General features: G+C 40.4%; 1 protein-coding gene across 4 annotated transcripts in view; it reads right to left on the reverse strand.

Annotated features, from left to right (window-relative positions):
- The window catches only part of drp2 (dystrophin related protein 2), a 132,128-nt gene that overhangs the window by 39,528 nt on the left and 68,652 nt on the right, over positions 1–23,948 (reverse strand). For all 4 annotated transcript variants that reach the window (XM_026358655.1, XM_026358657.1, XM_026358654.1 and 1 more), the window contains 3 exons: positions 22,141–22,315; positions 6,463–6,619; positions 494–614 (listed from right to left, as the gene is read on the reverse strand). In XM_026358655.1, the coding sequence (XP_026214440.1) occupies positions 494–614; positions 6,463–6,619; positions 22,141–22,187 (325 nt within the window). In that variant the 5' untranslated portion in view covers positions 22,188–22,315. The remainder of the gene's footprint in view (positions 1–493; positions 615–6,462; positions 6,620–22,140; positions 22,316–23,948) is intronic.

A 23,948-nucleotide genomic window follows, 5' to 3' on the forward strand; every position in this document is an offset into this window, starting at 1 on the left:
TTAGACCGGGTGAATAACAGAGCAAAAAGAGAAATAACAGTGTGGAGAAGAGGAGCAGGGGTTAGAAGTCAAGACAAAAAGGAGAGAAATGATTGGTGAAGGATATAAGAGAAAGAGAAAGGAAGGAAAAGAGAGAGACACAAGTAGAACACAGTAAGGTAGATTGCTGGGTGTTCCCCAGGTGAACATCCAGTGGTGAGAGCCAAACATCATGAAGAGGACACGTCTGTGGAGAAACAGCCGAGCTTGCTGTATTATTGATTTGAGCAGATGGTACTGTAGAGCTGGTGAACTACAGCTAATTGGTCCCGACCCGGATGCTTTCTCTAAACTCGGTGTGACACCATAGGATGGATCACTGCTAATAACTACTAATGGAAGATTTCACCTGCATGAGTCCAACCAAATAAACTCTGGGGTTCAGCCAGCGGGGTTTGAGAGTATGATATTTTGGCTGGCGCAGCAGTTGGCGCAGAGAACGAGGGGAGCAGACCTTTTCCATCGGTCAGGGTCTCCTCTGGCTCCTGGAAGGGGTGCTGAGCCAGAAAGGCCTGGGCAGACTCCAACACTGAGTAGATGAATGGCCCCCGAGACTTGACATCTTCCATGAAAGCCTGCCGGGAGACAAACAGAGAGGAGTGTTTCTAAGTGGAAGAGAATGAAAGACAAACGCTTTCCAAACCCAAGTGCTGATTCTTCCAGAGGATACAGTTACATCCCAGAAAAATGAGTCCTGTGGGGTGTAAGTCGAAGCTGGAGCTATTTTCAAACAAGACAACCTTATTTGTCATATTTCTGGAGTGGGGAATTCCAGTACGGGAACAATTAATCAAACAACTGAAAACTAAAAGGAAAACAATTTTCATCAATGAAAACTTAAAAAAAAAAATAGTTTCATTCATCAGGCAAAAAGACCTGACAACCACTGGCTGGTTTCCACTTTTCAAGTGTGTTTAAACAGCTGTTTTTCTATATTCTGTCATTGTAAACTGAACGTTGTTGGGTTTTGCACTGTTGGTCGGACAAAAGAAGCAAATTAAAAACATTACCTTGGACAAGGAAATTTTGATGGGCATGTTTCAGAAATTTCACATGTTAAAGCTGCTAACAAGAAGAAATGGGCGTTTATGTTGAACTTCTATTATTCTCAAGCTACAGTGAGGTTTTCTTTGGTCTGTTTCAACTGATATATTACCAGTGGCCACATGAGTATGTAAATTATAGTGACATGGCATTTCCAGTCTTTCGAGGTGATAAGGATAACTTTACATGACTTAATACACCATATGACCATGATTGTCTTTATATATGTCAGTATTCTTCTGCTATGTACAGATGAATTCAAATTAAACAAGCACATGCACTAAATTGTGTTGCTGTGTGCAGCAGGTTGTCACCCGGTCGTTCATCCAACCCTGGCATCAGCAGCCATCACCACCACAAGCAACATCAAATTCTGCGGGAGACGCTGCATGCATTAGCAGCAATCTACTGACAGGATCACATGAGATTACATGCTGTCAACGTGTGTTGAAAGCCCAGAGCACAATAGGAGGCCAAAGCTACTGGGAGCAGTGGTCAGCTGGCCTGCTCTCACAGAACGGACGATTAGCTGGAGAGCCCAGCTCCAGTGTACACACACAACAACACTCCCTATGCAAATTGCAGTGTGTAAGAAAAACACACACAGATACAATGCACACACCTTTATTTCATACGCGGGTATCTGTGTATGGAATAAAGGCCTCCCCAGGGGTTTTGAAGAAATAAAGCGTGACAACGTTCTTCTTTGGCACTAATCTTTGTTTTGTATGAAACATGCAGCAGGTGTGTGAATTAATTTCAGGAATATTCCCTCTCTTCAAAGTAATTTATTTAGGTGAAGCCAGTGTATCCTCTTAGAATATAAAGAGATTACTATTTTAGCAGAAAATCAACAATACTAGCTGGAATTAGTGGTGTTGTGTGGGAAGCAACGACAGTGTTTCCATTCCTGTTATAAAAACTCCAGCAGGACCAGAGCCCTACAGGCCTTAGGACCCCCAGAAAGCAGAGTCAAACAGACAACTCCCAATAAAACACCAGCAAACACCGGCCAGCGCCGAGCAAACACGCATAAGCGTGCAACGGGAGCTGTGGCATGAGATAAGATTCCCACTGCAACAGTCATGAAGACAACCTGCTGTCTATGTTTTCTCCTCTTCTTCTCCTCTCTCACACTCTTTCCGTCAACCCAAACAAATTCCCTCCATAACCTCACATCCTTGCCTCCCTTTACTTCCTTCCTTTCCTTTTCCTTTTAGCCCCTTTTTATCCTCTTGAGCTCCCTTTCTCTCTATCTTCTCTTTAGCTGCTTTGCTGCCCAAAGAGAAGCTCAGCCATGGATTCCCTGAGCCAGCTGTCATGTTAAAACTTTAATTCCAGCTAAATTTCACACTCAGAGGCTTCATCTTTGGTTGAAGGAACATTAAGAGCGAAGCCTTCAGATCAGATTAAGATACATTATGTATGTGGTAGAAAAAGTCAGAGGGAGGAAATGACTTCATTGACTTCGTCTAAACATGTTGATGGCATTCCTTTTACTCCCTCCCCCTCTGGACGATCCCTCTCAATGTGCTTCTGACAACACAGAGGAGGATAAATTCTCATTTCATTTTCCCTCTCACATGAGGCAGAGAAGATTTTGCAGCTGCTAGATACACAAAATCCCTCCCATTGCCAAAGTGCTCACTTAATGCTCACTTAACGCCCAAACACACACAAAACATATTCTCCTAACCACCCCCAACTACCCCAAAAGCATGCTCTCCAGCAAACACATGGAGATTCACACACGTGCACAAAAAAATGTAGCACAGAGAGAACTCATCAAGCATATAAAAACGACATCAGAATAAATCCACTTAAGATCAATAATTCACATTTCTTAAAACGCTTTAATTCTCTATAGAAAACCGGGATGCAATTTCCCTCTCTGCTTTGTTGGAAAAAGTTTGAGAGAGACCAGGCGCAGAGGAATCTCAGATTATAAAGGCGTGCTGTAGTGAAAATGGGACGTTTGTGCAAGGGGATCAGAGGAGAGGAGAGGAGAGGAGAGGAGAGGAGAGGAGAGGAGAGGAGAGGAGAGGAGAGGAGAGGAGAGGAGAGGAGAGGAGAGGAGAGGATGCTCAACAATAATTACTATCTGAAAGACGTTTGTAGAGGAAAGACACAAGGCAAAGGAACTGTGTAAAGTGAAAGGGACAGTGAGTCATCATTATCTCCAACGTCCTTTGCTACAGCAATAAATGTCCATAAATCTTACAAACCTTATAACTTGACAACGATTACATTTACATTACATTTAAGTTTTATTCAATATCAGAATAGAAAGAACAGCTATTTGTTGGCAGCAGTCCAAGCCTGTTCAGCTTCCTTTAATGGCACAGTTTTGCCAAACTCCTTCCATGCTAACGTTAAACTCTCACTCTTACATCTTTGAAGCGTTCAAATGTCCCTAAGTTAAGGGAACAGTACTTCGAAAAGTTACAGCATGGGCAAAGGCTTCAGCATCATTAACATCATCAATGTTGGACGGATACCTTTGTAAACTGGACACATTTGTGGTGAGAGTCAAGGGGAAAGTGTAAGTGTTTTGATTTGAAGTAGATTTTCTTCATTGTCCTGTTAATTGGGAGGCTGATTTCACAGTGCACCATGTGGGAGCTGGAGTGGGGTGAAGCCACAAACCCCTCACTGTCAATACTCGCTGCCTTGCAGAGTCACTGCCCAAACTGACAGCACAGAAAATTGGAAAGAGGGGGGAAAGGGAGACTCTGCTGTAGTTACAGAACCAATTACCAGTGTGTGTGAATGTAGGCTACAGTATGTGTGTGCGTGCTTTTCCATGTCTACACCGGTCCCAGCTTGCGCGATACATCACCCACAACTAAGGTGATTTACCAGAAAATGAAAGAACATCCCGACAACCCGATACCGTTTCTCCAAATACTTCTTGTCACATAGCAGCAAGAATGCAATAGCAAACATTTTAAAAGTCCTGCCCTTCACGCACTCAATGTCAAACACATTTTAACGTCCTAATTGAATTTTTAATGTTTTCCTAATTTAGGTTTAAAAGTATTTAGATGGTTTTATTCCAAAAATAATAACTACACTATGATGCAGCTACTGCCTAACATTCAGCTTGTTGTCTGAGCTATTTTTAAACGAACAATCTGTGTGTCTTTAACAGCGAGACAGGCACACAGACACACACGTGCCTGCTGGGCAATTCCCGTCTCTACCAACTTTTTGATAGTCTGCCCCAACTCAGCACGCACAGGGCTAAATAACATGTCAATTAAAAAGATTCCAGTGGAAAAGCATCTCTTCCTTAAAGACGTCCTGGGGTTTTTCTTATTGTCCCGCGAGCGTGTATATTTAATACCCAGGAAAGCCATTTATTTTTGACATCAGACAACATTGTAGTGAGGTACGGTTTAAAATCAGTTCAATCAATCAAGTACAGTTGGTACAATGACAGCACAGACTTGAAAAAGACATCTAAGAATAAAGCATAAAGAAAACGTGTTGTATATAGCACGTTATGTTGGTGTGTACTCCTGAGAGTGAAACTTGGCAGACAGCATTTCTGTTCAACTGTCACATCAGTCAAGCTCCTGACCTTTATCATGAACCCACATTTTAAATCATCCCCTGTCTTTAATATGTAAATGCAGGTTTTTTTTTATTGATAAGACAAACAAGTGCAGATTTGTAACATCATCAGTAGGATCTCTGTCTGTCTGCATTTGTGAGCTTGTGTGCCCTTCTATCCACACAAGCCCCTGAAGGGATTTAAAGGCCAGTTCAGATCACTGATCCACGGAGAAATTATTAGAGAAAAAGGGGCAGAGGAGGCTCACTGCTCTGTCAGCAAGTCTAACTGATGTCCCCCAAAGCCCTAAACTTTAATACTGAAGAAAGTAAAATGTTAAAATGGCTATGAATACCATCATCTTTCCACTGAGTAGTCCAAACATCACAATTTCATTGCTGTGTTTGTTTAGCAACGAGGGTGTAGAGATGATGAAAGAAATGTGCGTGTGGATTTATTCAGCAGACTAATGCTACGCACATCATCGGAAACTGACACAGAGATAAAGATCTGAGATGAATCCTCATGTGGCCCAACGTAATCAAAGTGTTTATTTGCCTTGCCGCTGAATTCTTGTACAGTCATACTGCACACATTGTGTCTGTGGACAGTTCGTGTAGCCAGTTGTCCTGCTGCAAATAATCCCCCAAGCCACAGCTGTGAATAACGTTGTAGTTAATATGCCTAGTTAAATAAGGATGAAAAAAATTAGTCACTAGATAAACTAATTTGAATGCTGGACTGCAGACAACCTTTGCATTCAGTTGAGGGTCTGAAATAATAACTGCTGTCTGCTGTATTATCTATACAGTTGTATGTTGTATTACCATCTAATCTGACAGTTAATTAATAATTTATTATTGTGTATTGTTGCAAAAATGATAAACACGTGATGTCCCAGTTTTACAAATGTGAGAATTTGCTTCTTGATTTGCATTGTAGCCCATTGAATTTTGGCCGGTTTGGTCTCAACTTGTTGTCAAAAATGTTTATGGGTGGGAAACAAAGAAGCATTTTAGGATACTCAAATATTTTTTACATACAGAAGGGATAGATAGAAATGATTGGAAATCATCTTTCACTGTGTCTTGAAAATGTTTTTTTTCTCCAAGCATCCAATAAACAACTCATTTTGAGCAAATTCATGCTTGCAAATGATATTGGGACTACTTGTTTGCACTCCCACTGCACACTGTAGTACACAGTACACAGCGCTGCCTCCATCAATATCAGTGACAGCTGAACTTGAACAAAGTTTCAACTATCTAGTATTGACTTAGGCTGGACAATAAACTCAGCTTTGATCAATATCTGTGATATTTACAAAAGCTGCCAGCAAAGACTGTTATCTGCTAACTCCACGTGCTCTGTTCTGTTCCTCACTTTTCAGTGCGGAGCTGCTAAACACTTTATAAACGCTACCTCCAAAAGTCAGTGGCCTACTAACCCCCAGCCTCTCAGGTCTCAATGACAGACCCATCACACACATTGCACAGATCATAGTACATGACCCTGGGCACAGCCTCAATCCATTTTTCACACTGCTCCCAAATGACATAGGACACAGACATACGAAGTGGAAAAGGGCACTACTGCAGGAGTCTTGTCCCTTCTGCCACACAAAATACTGAACACAAAACTTGAGAACCTGAGAAAACGTCTATGCACAGCTTGTCTCTCTGTTGTTTCTATGTATTTATAGACCCAGCTACAGTACATACACCAAGTGTGCGGGTGTTTTGTATGTTGTACATTGTCTTTAGTGAACAAAATGTGGAAATTAATATTTGCATCAAAACCAAAACTATAATTTTTCACCTTACCTGGTGAAACTCCCTCTGGTGCTGTACGGCTCCCACATCGCCTCCAATGGGCAGCTGCTCCGACAACTCCTCATCCTTGGCTGTCAGCCATTCTATGATCTCCTGCAGAGAGAGCTGAAGCTTCCCGCTGTTGTCTGAGAAGGCCTCTAGTCGCGCCCTGCCAACACACAAACACACACAAACAGTTAGTTCTGCAAACATTAGCATTTTCCAGCACGATAACCAAATACTGCAGATGACATTTGGCCATAGCCTTTCACTATACAGAGCACAACATCAAGACTATGATGGTTTTTATATCCCAACGCTTCATCAAAAGTTGTAATGTAGTTTCTTTAAAAATGTTGAGAGTAGAAGGCAGCATATCTTTTAAATTACATTTTACACCTCCTTTCATTTATTCTTATGTCAACCCTTTTCTTAAAGTGGGCAGCTTTTTCATAGGAAGATGCAGGTGTGCTCAAATCGAATAATCAGCATACACTTCAGGACTCCGCTGTGTGAAGGTCAGAGCTCAGAGATCCCTGAGGACGACGCTGACATCTTCAATGACTCAAGAATAAAATGTGTTTTGAATTTCACGCCTTACTGATCATGTCACTCTGGACAATCCTGTGTTTTATTGTTGCTGATCAATAATTTCTGAACAAGCAATTTGTGCTAATGATTATAAAGCATGATAATTACTTAGCCATTAAATTAATGGGATTAAGGTAATTGACTCTTTTTCTCTCAAACAGTGATTGTACAATCATTGCTTAGCAACGTAACCGGGCAGGTTTTTCCAGCCTTTGATTTCTCCACATATTAAAACGGTGTTAACAGGGCTGTAGTGAGCCCAATGCTCAGGATCTAAATAAATTGTTGAGGTGTTATTTTTAAACAAAATGTAAGGAGTGGACTGAACTGTGTATTTATCTGCTCTGAAGTGCAGAAAGTAAAACAGCACATGAAAAGCTAGTTTAGTACCTGCAGTGCAGTAGTTATCCTGTATCATCAGCGTATTCTGTGAGGAAACAGATTTGGAAAATAAAGCTGTTCACTACTATCAAGTCCACTGTGTAGTAACCAGTCCTCAATGCTATAGGTGATGTTAGCAGCTGAGTCGTGCCTTTTCCAAGAATTATATTTAACCTATCTACTATACCTTTTACTTTTATTTCTTCTACATAAATAATCTACTGGTGAAGATGCTGACACTATTTTGTGCATTTATCCATCCATCCACCAATCAGCTACAGTTTACTGATCATCCTGTTAAGAGTCAAATGTGGCTGGAGCCAATCCCAGCTGTCAGGGCGAGAGGCAGGGACAGACAATCATTTAAGCTCACATTCACACTGAGAGGAAAATTCGAGTCACCACTGAACCTAAATGCATGTCTTTGGGCTGTTGGAGGAAGCCACAGTACCTGGAGCAAGGTCATGCAAGCACAAAGAGTACATGCAAATATTTTGAGCTAATGTTAGCTTTACTTCGACAGATAAAATCTTTGTTATGTTATGACTTCATGTGGAAGATTCAACAATGACAGGTTAGAAATGAGAAGCTGCTTTGAACGGTACACTATGTCTCAGTTTGAAATCAGTTACCCATTGTTGAAGAATTGAATAAGTAAATGATGAATTGTGTGACATCCAAAACGAATTATGCTTCTTAATCCCAAAATAATTTAACATGGACGTCACTATACCATATTCACAAAACAATGTTACATCACAAAGCTGTCAGTCACAGAAATAAACAGCACATGCAAGATGAGGTGAGTCACACAGAGTCACAGGTTGGCACTGCAGGTTTGCTGGAGTAAACCAGGAACAAATAACAGTGAGGATCTGTCTGCTTGCCACCTGCCAGCAGGATGAGAGATGTCTGAGGCAACCACTGCTCTCATATCAGTGGCACAGCTGGCACTAGGGGAGGTGCGGATAGGTGGGGGACTCTGAAAGCGTCCCAGTGTTTCAATTACACACCAGGAGCCGGTACTCAAATATCATTATTCCTGCACATCACAATTTGCCAGCGCTGATACATCAGAGACAACGAGTGGGAGCGAGAGCAACAGTCAGAAAGAGAAACAGGCAGGCTAAGTGTCACTGCTCACAACTGCAAACGAGGGAGAAACACTGCGAAAATGTAATTGGACTGATGATCAGATGAAAACACACTTGAAGTCGGAAGATTTAAGATAAAGAAAACCGAAATGACATGTTTCTGCAAAACATACCCTGAGTTCAACATGTGATTTGTACCAAATGATATCAGATACCAGAATATCTGGAACTTCACCATCAGCAATGTCACATTAGTGACAGCGAAAAGACAGAATCTGGCACAGATGGGTTCTGACACATGAGGGATTAGGTATCACTTCAGGGATCCCAGTTGCAAGAAGACATGCAGGAAAAGCTTTGAGACTTTTAGGGGAAAAAAAGACAGAAAGGTGAAATCAAGCTTGTAAGTGCACATTTCAGAATTGACAGACCTCTTTGTTCAATCCCCCGTGTCAGGAAACCTGTGTGAAGCAGACCGTGCTGTCCTCTACCCTCTTGTTGCCCCTACAGCTCTGCTCGCTTTGGTAATTGAATCAGAGAGGAGCTGTTTTTCTGTGTCTCCTGCAGAGAAGGCTCTCAGTCCATAACAGGCGTGAATACCCACACACACACACACACACACACATATACAAAAATATAACAACAATACACAGCGTGAATGGAGCAGGGTTCTGACTCAAATCAGAGTGAATCCAGGCCTTGGATATGTCTAAGTAAGGTCATCCATCAAAGAATGGCCCTGGCACTTTTGCAGAGAAGCTTCAAAATGCTTCACACCACACAGCAGTAGATCCACAGGCTCATACAGACACATGCACAAACAAACACACACCCACATACACACAGCTCACAGTGCACTAACCCATCACCGCTGCTTCCATTACACAGAGGGTGAGACAAATAGAGCACTGCCTGTGCTGTAATGGAATCGTCGTCACATGGTGGGTGCTGCCAAGAACAACTCCTGCCCTGCTAAGCTGCAGGGTAAAGGTTTGCCAGTACAGGAGGCTGACTGAAGCGGTTTTATACCCACTGGAACCATCATCATATTGATTTGCACTAAGTGCTACAGCATTAATGGGCCAAATTCTGTTGCATTAAATTAGGAGAATGTGTGTGTGTGTGTCCAGAAAGGCAGTGAAAAACAGATTGACTGAGAGGTAACAGAGTGCATGTGCTCTTCTATGGTATCTTTGTGACGACTAACTCGAGGAGGAGCTTAAACCTGCATTAACTAAATCTACATGCTGTGCTGTGAACACCTTAAAAATAATGCTGCGACTGTGCAATGCACTTATAGCAAACATTTAGCAACATTATATGTTGTTCTTTTCACATTAGTCATGTGACTAATTTAATATGAAATCTCCATTAGCTCTGTGTTTGTTTCCTGAGGGTTAATAGCTGTCTCTTTGGCTGCTACATGCTCATCTCTGTTCACCAGTGAGCTGCTTATTTTATATGAAGCATTTTAGCACCTCTCATCAGAAAGGTGCTAAAATGCTGAGGGGAGCTGCAGAATATGTGTGAGAGTCGCTGTGAGCAACCACTTTTTAGATTAAAGGTAGCAAATTGACAAATTGTTAATATAATATATAACATCTATATACAAATATGTATAATGTCCAATAAATCAATCTAATTCTCTACAGACTCTCACAAGTAAAACAAACAAACCCAGAAAAACCTGAATGGCTGTGACCTGAGAATACCACGTTTAATAGATTTCATTCATACAAAGAGGTTTATTAAAAAAAATAAGACGGTATCTTCAGTCATTCTTTACCCAGTATTCAGTGTCTGTATAATCTTTTATCATAGCAAACTATAATTGATTAATAATTAATCATCACAGAGGGAATCTGTTCTGTAATGAAGTTTAAGTAAACATGAAAAGTAATAAAACTAATGTCAGTATAAGCACTAACATGAGTTAACGTCTCCAGTACACATGTGGCCCTGAACCCATTTGTTCTTAGTGAAGACATAAATGTTTAAAAGCGGGGTTATGAATATATGCTGGAATTTTCTGTTTTAAAACCCCCACTTTAAATTTCTATAGAAATGTACTCAAACTGGAATAAATAGTGTATTTTCTTTGGGAATAGTTTCAGCTACAGATTTGCAGCTCTAGTGACTACTTAAAGAACCAGTGTGTGTGGGATTAACTTGAATTAAACTCCAGTGTTCATGAAAGTGCAGAAACATATGACCCAGTGCAACAGAGGTGACGTGTTTCTAATAGTACTTGTGCAACAATTGAAGAATAATGCCTGGCTTTGGGTATATCGGCGGTACTTGTTGTTGTTGTTGTTGTTGTTGTTGTTGTTGTTGTTGTTGTTGTTGTTGTTGTTGTTCAAAATGTTTATGTTCTATCTGTGTTTGTGCTGCATGTCTATGTTTCTTTATCAGGCTGCTCAGTAACACCAAACAGGCAATAATCAATATAAACAGGTTAATGGGATGCTGTCAAGCTTTGGATAAACTCAACATACAGAACCATCTGTTGGCATCACAAACAACAAGATTGAAAGACAGCCAAGCCTCATCGCCAGGGAACATGAGATGGACTAAAATAAGCATGGTTGTCAAAATGAGAGGTATTGTCCTAGTAACATTTGCAGACCTTTTCATTTCCTGGATTAAATTCATGCAAAGGATTCAGAAGAGATAAAATATCCAGCCCAGCATCCAATAGACCAACCCTTGTTGCGAATGTGATTCATGCTGCAGCAGCTGAGGTAACAATCAACATCCGTGTGTCCTTGAGAACAACTCTGAACTGTTCTTGGCTCACCACTGTCTTGGTAGCTGGGGATGAGAATCCTAATCAGCATGCAGCGTGTGCACTGTAAATATAAAAATGCATTGCTGTTTAGCAAATGTGGAGTTTTGTATTCAGTGTAACTCGGTGCTCTCACAGCTGAAAAACTCTGCTGTATGCTAATTACTGCTGTATCATCACATTTCTGGACAGTTGACATGCAAAGTAAATAATATTGTCAAATAGAAATCCAACTCCCCACTAAGTCAGAAATTACAGAGAGAAGCCTGGTGCTTGGTTCGATGATTAATTAATTCATAGGAAATAGGAGAAGTATATCTACTGTTTTAAGGGGAGAGAAGTTAGCTAGTGTGATGCCTGAGGGCCAAAAGAAGCTTTGAGCACAGCCCCAATCCTATCTCCTTTCTTCCCCCTCTCTCTGTGTCTCTTTCTTTCTCAATTGCAGAGATGTTGCAAGAGCGCGAGGGCGTGTGATGGGCCACGATGACAAAGCAGAACTGCATTTAGTTGAAAGGGTATATATTCAAGGTGTGTATACTGCATGCATTTTTTTTTTTTCCCAAAATCTCAAGGGATGCCACACTGCAGAAGCCTTAAATCCAAAGAGGACTGAGACACATTTACTGTTTTATGTTGTCACTCTCAGCTAGGTTGTTAAGATTAGTTTCAGGTTTGGGAAGACTTACCACCTTATTTAGGAAAAAAGTCATGATGGAGTGAGTTTCGCAATATGTTGAAAGAGAAAGAAGGGGGGAAAATTAGATGTTGTATTACTTTGCTTTCTGTTGTATTGCATTGAGGTTGCAATGCACTGCAATCATTTTATTCTAATGTACTGTGTGTCACCAGCAGAGGAGTTCACAGAAACTCTGAAACAACTGCTGTGGGCAGGAAGGGGGATTGTGCCTGCAAAGGGAAGGTGGTCAAGAGTAAAATAAATGTTGCTTAAAATGTTTGTTTATAAATTAGAAAGTTAAGACAAAAATCTATATAAAAAAAAAAAAAAGCCTTTTGGCCCATAATAATGTTCTTATAACATTTGAGATTTCATCTTTGCCGTCTTCTGCCTCAGACACTGTCATGTTTTGTGGATAAAAATAACACTACCATGTTTTTTTGTGTCTTTGCAGAGCGCAGTATCTGTGCATACCTGAATAATGTATTTGTATTCTCCTACACCTCTAGTACATTAAAATAATACTTAACCACTGGATCAGACAGTTTTTGTGCCTTTAAAATTCTGTTTTGTAGGAATTTTAGACAACTACAGAATTCGGTTAAGGTCAGAGAAATGAGAGATGGCCAGAGAGCAGGAGCTTGGGCCAACACCACTGACACTTCTCAATTCAAAATGGAAGTGTTTTTTCCCACATGCTCTGCACAGTACATCTCATTCCAGCACACCATGGGAGTCAGTCCGATTTGGAGTTTGTTCCACACCTTTGCTCCTGTTCTCGGGTTTTACACTGCATTTCTATGTAAATCAACCCCTTTCTTATTACTTCTTCACATTTAAAGATTTCCACTGGCAATGCACCAGACAGATATATTTGTGAGGCAGCTACAGAAAGTGCTGACTTCATTCATTTTCACACTTTGCTCATGTGTTTGATTGTCCTTCCTGAAGCCAATAAAAAAAAAAATACCAAAGTGATTAGAAAAAACTCAAACTAGCCAAAGAAACCTGGGTGTCAGTTCCAGCCAGCATGCACACACACGTTCATCTCAAGCTTTACGTTTAACATAGAGGTCTAAATGTAACATCAAGACAAGTAAATATAATATAATACAATAATAATAATAATAAATACTGCAAGAACAGTCACAAATAAGACACATACAGTAGGTGCTGCATTAACCTCTTTGTCAGTAAGGTTAGTGCATTATTTCTCGCTTAATTCAATACGCTTTTAGATGAGACCAAACTGCAGACTACACACACATTTACCTTTTGTGTGGTACTTATGATAGACGGGGTAACTGTGACTCATTAGAGTCGACAGTCCGATCCCCACTTACTCTGGTTTACATGTTAAGTGTCCTTGGATAAGACGTTGTACCCCAAGGTGTTCCCAGTGTCTGCCAACATGACTAAATGTAAAATGTTAATGAATACACACGTGTCCATATGACAAGCTGTGCTCACAGTTGCTTGTTGTGCAGCACAATGCACTTATTCCAATGTAATGGAAAGTCAACATCAGACCCCAGAACGTGATGCCACTTAAAGCAGCTGCCATCCATTACCTGGACTGAGCATGTTGTGTGCACAAACTTAATTTAGTCTTCATGCATACACTCGTGGTCTCGAATGGCAGCAGCAGGTAACTGAAAAATTTCACCTCCAAAATCAATATATCATGTCCTGTAATAACCGTAAACGGAAAACTATGTGTTCATATTTCCCAGCATTTCCTGGGTTTCTCTGTCTTTCTGCTTCCCTTTTTTATTTTCTGCACTCTGGGGGTATAGTGTGTCCTGTGTGATGCATTCAGGGACTTCTCTCGTGATGGTGGAGCTTTACTGATGCATTGCCTAAAGCGTCTCTTCCAACAGCCATCTAACTGAAATTTGTGGGAAATACATTTGACGAGTGACAAGAGCAGACCAGCCACTGGGGCTGTTTCCCTCAAATGGAAATACTGTAGACGTTTGAAGATTTACAGCAGCTGATGCCAAAGGGGAACAGGCTCCTGTAACAAATTCTTTACAGCTATACAAGGAAAGTAGCTCCAAATGACAATGGAAGAGTAGAACAATCACATGTAAACATCAGCACTCCACAATTATGCCGTGAAAAATCTGAAAACCTCACACAGGCTTGTGCTTGCTTTTACCAATGCGGGGGCTCTGAAAAAAACCTTTACACTAAACTGCACACTACACAGGAGTACGAAAGGTTAATTATGTAACACTGATGAATCCAGCTTTCTTGTGATTATGAGGCAGTGTACTTCAAAAGTCACTTAACCTTCAAGTTTCAAAATAATTTGGACAAATAAAACAACTTTACTGGCTCTCAATTAGGATGGAAAGGAGGCTCTACATTGCAGTCTGATTATAATGCTGCCATTAAAAAAAAAATCTTCACTTATGGCTTTGAGAACAGAAATAAAACCTTCTTAACCTCCTACTCTGTGTCACTGCTATAATTAATCCACAAAGAAGAATATACTGCATGAATCATGCACTCTTCTACATCATGCAAACAATTTGCACATACAGTATAGCACCTCAAATGTTATATATAAATATATATATATATACACACATGTATTGCAGGGAGCACCAATTATTGTGTGGTTGCATTAAACACAATGGTAAAAACAAGTATGAAACTTGGGCGTTGAAACTGTTCTGTCAAAAGCAGAAATGTACAGCAACAGCCAGGATCGTGTGTGTGTGTACACAAAGAAAGCAAAGAAGCATTTTCTTCCTATTTGATAACCGACACACACTCAAAGGGCTCATGATGTAACATAAAGGGAGAGTGTTATTAGCCCAGAAGAGAGTAAGAGGTGTTGTGGGATGCAGAGACGGATAAGAAGCAAGAGACCAGTACAGAAATGGCCATAAGATGATCCCACTCCTCTTTTAAAGGTGTGTGTGAGTGTGGAGCACTGCCAGCATTGCTCAGGTTTATCGTGCGCATGTTGTGCATGTGTAAGTGCATATGTTTTCATCAGAATCATTGAGTGTAAGTGTGTTCATGTTCACTGGGACATGGAGCTGCATGTTTGGCACCATTTATGGTGCTAAACATTGCTTGCCTTGTACCTCACTTGTAAATTAAAAGCGTCTGCCAAATTACAAAATTTGTTTATGGACACAAAACTATGTAGAACTATTCTATCCTATGCTTTACAGGCCAATTACATCATCTAGCTAACAGAGGACCAACATCAAAAAATGCTTCTAGCTACATATTTCTTAATTTGAGTTTAATAACTGTTTGGTTCTAAGTGATGGACTTATTTTGAAGAATCAGAGCTGGATTCAGCCTTCTATACTTACTCTATTTGATTGTTTTCTCTCTAGCATCTCCGAAGTGTTTTGCACATTATGTGAGCAGCTCATTCCCATTGTTGTCAGTCATTCTCAGCCAATACTTTGAGTCCAACTGCAGCAGCACCGCACGAGACAGGATGCACTGCTAGTAAAAAGCACCTTTGCGGGGCTGATAGTGTAGCTGCTCACGTCTCGCCGAATACTGACTGCGTTTTAGACTACAGTACCTGTCAGCACCAAGTAAATCTAAACTGACTGCTCTGTCCATTATTCTGAGTTTGCATGGATAGAGCAACTGGACAGAAATCAAATATGTCATTTAAACACTTACCAAACAGAATCAAGGAGGGAACCAGGAATAAGGAATAACCAGCAGCTGTCATAAGCTGCTATAACAACATCTTTTAGCCCCATTCAGCAAAATCTCCAGCTTGTCCAAATAGACTGCAACTTGAATATTATTATTCGTTATTTCTAGCTTGTTGGTGTTGCTCTTTTGCTGCTCATTTCTTTCAATGTCTATCTTATTTTCGTTTTTGTTTTTCTCCTTCTCTGTTAGAAAAACACAGTATGTTCTTATCTACCCGATTATATACTGTATGAGCATTTTGATATTAATTAATTCTGATTAATCAGTACATTTTTTAGAGATATATGTAGAGGCTGTGCTGCACTTGTGTTTCTCTGTAGCACCCTTTGGCCCTTTGTACATCAAGTTCTGTGAAAATGCCAGTGCTTATATTTTTTATGCCAACACCATGGAAACTCATTACTTTTGTGCTCACTTAGTTTTGCACATAACACTTACTTAGCAGAGAGAGACTGATTGCTGGCTATTGTTGGCTATAATTTATGTAACGTTCAAGCTTTAAATTAAGCTTTGTCTCTGCAGAGACAGCAACCTCTTTAGGCAGGTAACAGTATGCTAAAGCAGGCACCTGTAGTTAAAGGAAGACGCTTGAAACTGGTTTCACAGCAGAAGCTGATCTGCCAATCAATATAACCATTACAAATATAATTATTACATATCACTGCCTGCATGTATTTTCACATGTTCACATTACATGGGTTTACAATAACTATCATTTTGTCTAGGAAATGCTATGCAGGAAAACTGCTGAGTTATGAGTAATTTCTTGTCTTGTCTTTTTGCTGAAGCATGAAGTACAAACAAAGTGAGAGCTAAATGAAAGATCAAAGGACTTCTCCCTGTTTGACCTCCACGCAGTTTGCAGGGTCTTAACTCGACAAGACTAATGTACAAAGTGTGTGCTCAGTCCTCGAGCCCTCGTTCTTACAACTTGGCCGGCACAATGTTTTTACTCCTTTGGGGATTTGATTTGCTTTCCGGGGTACAGTGTGTGCACCAAACCTGATTACCTGCTGCTGCAAGTCAAACACACGCCACAACAGTTCAAAAGGCCAACATTATGTCTAATCTGTGCAAGACCACTTCTGATTTGTTCTGCCCCAGATGATGGGTATAAATACACTTTTTAGTGCTCTCCTTGTAGCTTCACTCTTGTTTTGAATCAAGCTATACACATACACACACACATGTACACACCAAGGGGTAACTCATTAAATTATTTATTCTTGGGGCTCCTAATTGTGGTTTTTCTTATCAAGGGTATCAGCATTTCCTGTGCCTTGTTCTTGAGCCCTGCCAAAATATATGAAGTCTGTTCCACAAGTCTTGAACAACAGAGCTGTGTGTTATGCCTGAATTAATTATTCCAAGTCATTGATTAAGAGATAAAAACTGTCACTTCTTTACAAATAGAACATCGGGTAAAATCACAAACCTGAAATGTGGGTCACAATTGTAACATTTGGCTTGGCAGCAACCTTCAGTAGTATGGACTGATACTGTGGGATTGAGTGAATATAAACATTAACCTGGGAAAAAGCTGAATTTACCCTGAAATGAACCACTGCATCTCAAAATGTTTCTCAAGCAGCAGTAAAAGTAAATCCATTACTTCAAGCAACTGAATGATTGACGGGCGATGCCTCCAACAAAGTCCCACAAACACCTGCCATCCCATCGCTAACTCTTCTAGCAGTGGTATTCACCTCTCACCTTCAACAAAATTATTATCGTTAACATGTAACTGCTGCTAAATAAGTCCTACAGGCAAAGTATTCTAACTTGCCTGAGGAAGATGTAGGAAAAGTGGGGCAGAGAATCACCAAAGGGCATTGCACTAAAGCTGGGCTGACTGTAGAAGGCGCTCGCACAGGAAAGAGGATGCTAAGAATAGAGGTATATACTGAAGAATGGAAATGTACAAGAAAAAAAAAACAGCAGCTGCAGAGAAGGAGAGAAGAGGAGGAAGAACACAAAGCAGAGACTGAATGGAAAAGTGCATTAGAATAAAAGAGACCTTGAATGAGAAGGGTACCAACAGTTTGTGAATAGAACTTTGAATAGAGATGGGAGCATTGTACTAATAGCAAAAACAAAGACAGACTCAGAGGTCTCCCTTAGCCCTCAGACAGATGCTGAGTGTAGGTGGTTGGCTCTGTGCAGTTATCTGAGCCATGCGGCAAATAAATTCATAGCATGCCACTGAGCCACCCACATCAGATCCAGTGGGCATTCCCTGCAGTGCACAACAGTGGGCACTTCACTATGTGGCACAGCCCAAACCTCAACAATGCCTGATACTGTTGGCACTGTTACATGGAAAATTATATTATTAAAGTGAGCTAGCTCATACCTGTGATTGACCACAAGGCATTTTGCGCTAATTCTAAAATGGGTGAGATCTGTAATGATTCAGCTGGTGTGTGTTTGACCATCATAGTACACGAGTGCAAAGAATAGTTTGCAGCACAGATGGTCTCGGAGCCATAAGAAAAGGAGTTCTAACAAGGCGAAGGGTTGGGTTATACTAGAGCGGAAATAGTTTGTACTATCGGAACATTTATGCGTGCGATTGATTTACCGCCACTTAAACGCAGGATGAAAAGTCAACTGAGAGGCTTTAAAGGTTTTGCTCTCAGTTGTTTACATTAAATGTGACAGAAACAGTTGTGTAAAGACTGAAAGACACCTCCTCTCACAAACTCATAGAAATGTTCTTACCCCGCCCCCCTAATCTTTAGTAGTACAGTGTTAATCCCAAATTAACCTGGTACAATGCTTAGTTTGCAAATTGGCATAAATCACAACACCTAGGGATTGACTGTGTTGTGCCAGGTGATGACACTGTGGTGATGACACTTTAGTAAAGGTTAGGGAAATCTGAATTATTTCAGACACTTGTAACCATTTATGCTTTTATGACCAAGGTGACGAAGAGAGCATTACCATCACTAAAGCTTTGTCACTGACATGGTTAAATAAAACATACCATTAATGAGCATTTCCTAATTGGTCAATTGATCCTGTTGGTTCCAAAGTGCTGTTGAAACACATCAAATAACTTAAGCTTCAGAAAAATGTGGCTTTGTTGGCTTAAAAACATATTTTCACTTTCAAATGCATCATTCAAGTGTCTGATAAAAAGACTAATGGAATGTGACAGCTGCGCATGAGCTTTTCACAGTTTGAAGAGATGCTTCACGCTGACATATCACAGGTTGGAGAAATTGCCGTAAGCTCCATGTTCCTGATTTTCAAATGTGTTAAAGGCCTGTACAGTCCAGATGAATGGATACAAATGAAGGAATGAAGAAGGAATGACACATATTTCCCCGATTGTCCACTGAATGAATTGCATAACCATTAAAAAGAAATACCTCGTCCTTTTTCTAAAACACAGCACATTTACTTAAACATAAATTCACTGGAGCCTCCCACACTTTCATATTGTATTTTCTTACACAGTAGTTACAGATGGCTGAATGTCCTCAGCAATATGCTCATGGTAATAAATGTCTCTTTTTTATATATATTCATAATTATTCAGTGATAGTGATATGCAATACACTGTTGTGGTCCATTTGTTTAGGGCTTTATCTTAATCCTGCACAAGACATTAAACTTGATATAGCACAACAGCAGCATGGCACCATTTTTGCCAGTGGCATCAAGAGTCTGTTGTAGTCAATAACACATGTTAAACAGCTGGTGTAGAGCAGCTAACAGTGTAACGATTTTGCCAACTTTCTATACAATATGCCAAATAAGTGATCAAACCACTAACCTTATGTTATCAGTGCTGAGTCCAATTAGCTGAGCGGCACTGTGTCAGGGTGATTAATTCTCTGCGCCACGTTTGTCTGTAAATATTTACAGAATGCATTTTGTCGTGCTATTTACACCTTATCTAAATGTGTTAGAATCTCTGGGTATTTTCAGAAATACAAGCAAACAGGTGCTTTCACAACATCCTGAAAATTTTTGAAAACAATGTTTTCTAGCCTCACCACAGGTGTGACTCCAGGTATGGCAGTGTTGGTCTGTTCAGCAATTCAGACTGAAATATCTTATCAAGGCTGCCATGAAATTGTCTCCAGAAATTCAAGATTCCCAGATGATGGATCCTACTGAATTTGATGATCCTCTTTTAGACCTTTCCAGAACCACCAGCATTGGCACTAAGGGTGCTGACATGAAGTCCCTTCCAACATTGCCAGAATTAAAAATGGATGATTTTTTTGCCAGCAGTAATAAACTGCTGAAAGGTGACGTTTACAGATGACAGCAGCCAAGTGGCGTGTTGTGCTATGACATACACTACACAGGAAAAACTGTAAAACAACCTGATTATGTGACAGTGTGGGGTGCATTTAGTGGTAATTTGTAGAGATAGGGTCTGTATTTTCTCACCAAGAATGTAATCAAAAATGGAAGCAAGTATTTACCATCTGATGTAGGGATGAACAATCTCACTAAAACATCATGTCATGATGTTGATTCTGATTACAAAGATCATGATCTTTGTCAAAAACAGTGCTTTAATTCACACATTGAAGCAGACCGCTGTTATTTGTGTCTAACGTGTAAATTGTGTCCAGTAACACATGAAGTAACTAGTCATAAAATTACATTTGCACTTGGATAAAATCCTAATTAACACAAACACAATATATTGAACATACTGAATAGGTCTGTGTTTCTTCCGGTCCTCTAAAACTCTAGCCCCCAGTAAATAAATGCTGTAAAAACTGGCCTATGGTTTAACCTTATTTCAGACCCCTGCTGTAAAATCTTAGTCTTGTTACAAAATGAGTAGCAAACTGCATCTGTGGAGGTTTGATATACAGTAATTGCTGTCAAAATACCGTACGCGACGGGGGATAATGTACTAGGGTTTAGAGGGTAGAAGAAAGCGCCCATGACTTTTACTGGAACAGAGCCTCAACCACCTGTCAATCAGTGCCAGACAGGCTATTACGATGCCACTCGTCTGCACTTGTTCAGCCGCTGGCAGTAAACGCAGCCAGACGTTTCCTCTGGACAGCACTCGCCCTCAAGGTTAGACAGCTTTTCAGTGAAGCTCCTTTTCATTCATTCGTTCATTCATTCATCTTTCCCTCTGCTCCTCCCATTTCCCCGCATCCCATTCCTCATCGGTGATGATTTAATAGCCTGCCCCCTCTTTCTTTCTATCCCCCCATCAGCTCCTTCCTGTATTCCTCCCTTCCCCCCATCGTCTCTCAGCCTGATGAAGTCAGACTGTAGCTTGGCTATAAACAGCCACTGCAGGCCATCCATAGTGATCTCATTACACAGGACTGCAGGGGAAACTGTCTTAACCAATTTCACTACTATCCTTCCATAACCTCCCCCTCCCCTTTCCTTGATACATCAGGGTCAAGTAAACAATTAAGGGGCCAAGTGTCTAAACAGGCAGCTGAACTGAAGAAACTGAAATGATGCACCAAGCCTGGACAGTTTCCAATTAAGCATCAATAAAACAACATGAACAATCTCTAATTGTTTTGCACAGGCAAACCACTCAAGTGTAACTTGTGCAATGGTAGTATTAACCGATATGATATCAATAATTAAGGAGCTAACTGGAAGCGGTACTGAAATATGCATTATTGTGTGACATCGCATCCTTAGATAATACTTTTTTAATTGCCTGAAAACTGACCGTGAATGGCAACAAGAAGAAACGTTAGGAGGGAAATGGAAAACAAAGGCACAGGCAGTACATATAGACATCATTAGGCTGAGACTGGCTGGATGTATTAACAGCATAATGTTTTCCATCAGATAAAACCACAAAAGGACAACTGACACAGTAATTGAAAGGGCAGTTCCCACTAATTATTCTGTTAGAAAATTTATATTTATTTCCTAGCAGTTAAGAGTGTGGATTAAATGCCAGCCTTGGTTTAGCAAAAGGCCACCTTACTTACCCAAAAAAAACGAATTAACTCTAACGTGGGTGTGCAACCAGTAGCTAATTTACAGTGATAGATAGATTTGTCTCCAAATTTAGTCACTGTGACATAAGAAACCCTTTTGCCTTTTGGTTTTGTTCTGACCTGTGCTTCTACAGAAATGTTTGATGATGAGTTGTGGTTTAAGAAATGTTTCTTTATAGACTCAGTGATTCTCGGTAGAAACTTATGTGTTTAGTGTAAAACAGTAATGGAGGACACATTATGTAAAAGTAAAACTAATCAGATGTTTAATTGGGGAAATGATGCCAGAGATAATTACTGCACCCTGGGAGACTTCCTATTTTTGAGGAAGTTTTTAAAATGCAATCAGACGTTTTGTTGCCACAGAGTGCAGGATGTCCACTGCAGCCGCTCTTACATACATACAGCATATCGGTTCTGGAAATAAATATCCCCATGGACTGCTGCAGGTATTTCCATAGTGTCTTGTACCTAGTAACACCAGCGTAAACAACCTCTTACCGGATGTTGTGCGACTTGCGTTTGATCTCGTTCCAGCAGAGGTTCATATCTCCTGTTTGGTGCGGGCCACCTCCTCTTAATCTCCTGCACTCAGTCCCCTCCTCCTGCCCCTCACCGTCCACTGTGGACTGGCACGGCACACAGTGGCATCCCGGCCACGAGGGCCGCCCCGCAGCTAAACACAAACACACACACACACACACACACACACACACACACACAGGAAAGAGAGACAGCAAGAGAGGCCCACATGAGTATTACAGTCAGTTGTTTTTAAGGGCTGATTCTCACAGTTTTGGATTGAGCCTGAATATAATTAATGTTTTGAGAAGTTTAATAACGTGAGTAGGATTAGAAAGTTTCTGGCTTTGCCAACCCCCCTGGGTAACATCAGAAAAGACACTCACAGACTGCAAAGTCTGCCACAGTAAGTTTTTGGGAGCAGTAAAACACTGCCACACTGTGTTAAAATATAAACCATTGTGCCGTGTTGTGTCGGTGTCTGACTTCAAACTCATGAATTTGTTACAGAAACTCATTTTCTCACAGGTGCCACTGACAACACGCTCCCAGCAATGCTGCCCTTTGGCAGTGCAGGGCTGTTTCTGGTCTCAACGCCCACTTAAAATGAACACAATACACACAGTAGAAAATCCTACCAATTTTATTTTCATTGTCTAATTTTTCTACAAACAAAAACTTACTTAATGATTTTTTCTTTTATATTGAGCACATTTATTCCACACATCTCTAAGTGCTACTAATATATATTTGTGTGCAAATGTGAAAACACAAAAGTACATTTGAGTAACTCCTACAATGACAATTTAAGTTTATGAATTAAAATGTGCAAGTGCATTGACTTTTGTTTGCTGCAGGAGTTTATATTTACTACTTTTCACTTCAAATAAACAAAATACATAAAAATGTGTCCTGGGAAATGTAACAGAGTAAAACCAACCATCAAACCACAGAAAGAGAAAACAGCTGGGATTAAACCAGATGGTTTGGATTGTTATTATACCTTATTTTTTTATGTCAGAGATATAGAAGAAACATCCATATTTTTGCTAAAAAATACTTAGTGGAACCCAAAACTCTCAACTGACATGACGTCAAGGGTCAATAGGTATAGTAGGTTTAATTTAACTTTTTAGGATGAGACCTGGCCTAAACTTGAGGGGGCAACAAAACATATTCCTTTATATAAATATGAATCAAGTGTATAATTGAAAATTGGATGGGTTGTTGAGGGCAGAACCTTTAATTCTTGTGCGTCAGTCTATCAATAGTTCTTTCTTTTTACCTCTACTACACTGCAGCAATGCACCAAATGTGACAACATGCAACAAAAAATAAAGTCAACAGATCACAGCCAGATTTATATAACTTTGCTTTGTGTGTAAGACAGAAAACTTGAATCACAAGACACCGGCAGCTTTAACCCATTATTCCATTCCATTAAACTCAGAGAGACAAACAGACAAAAAGCCTTTTTTTTTCACAGACAGTTAGAGTGACTGGAAATGTGAGGATAGACTTGAAGAGGTGCAATACCCTAGATGGAGCTGGGAGGGGACAAGGATGCAGCCCGCGCACACAAAACACACAAGCACTGTCAGACACACACAGCCCACAGGAGGCATCCAGGGCAGGAAGAGCTTTCTAGGTGCACAGGTGATGATAAATCTTGTGTTTGGTCACTGAGCTGTCAGAGGCTCAGGCAGCCTTTACCTTTGCCTCTGAGTGAGCGTCGATTTGATCCTACTGCTGAAATAGGGCACGACCTCTAACCTTTACAGCAGCAG

This window comes from Anabas testudineus, chromosome 10 (assembly GCF_900324465.2).
Source record: "Anabas testudineus chromosome 10, fAnaTes1.2, whole genome shotgun sequence".
In the NCBI taxonomy this organism is placed as follows: Eukaryota; Metazoa; Chordata; class Actinopteri; order Anabantiformes; family Anabantidae; genus Anabas; species Anabas testudineus.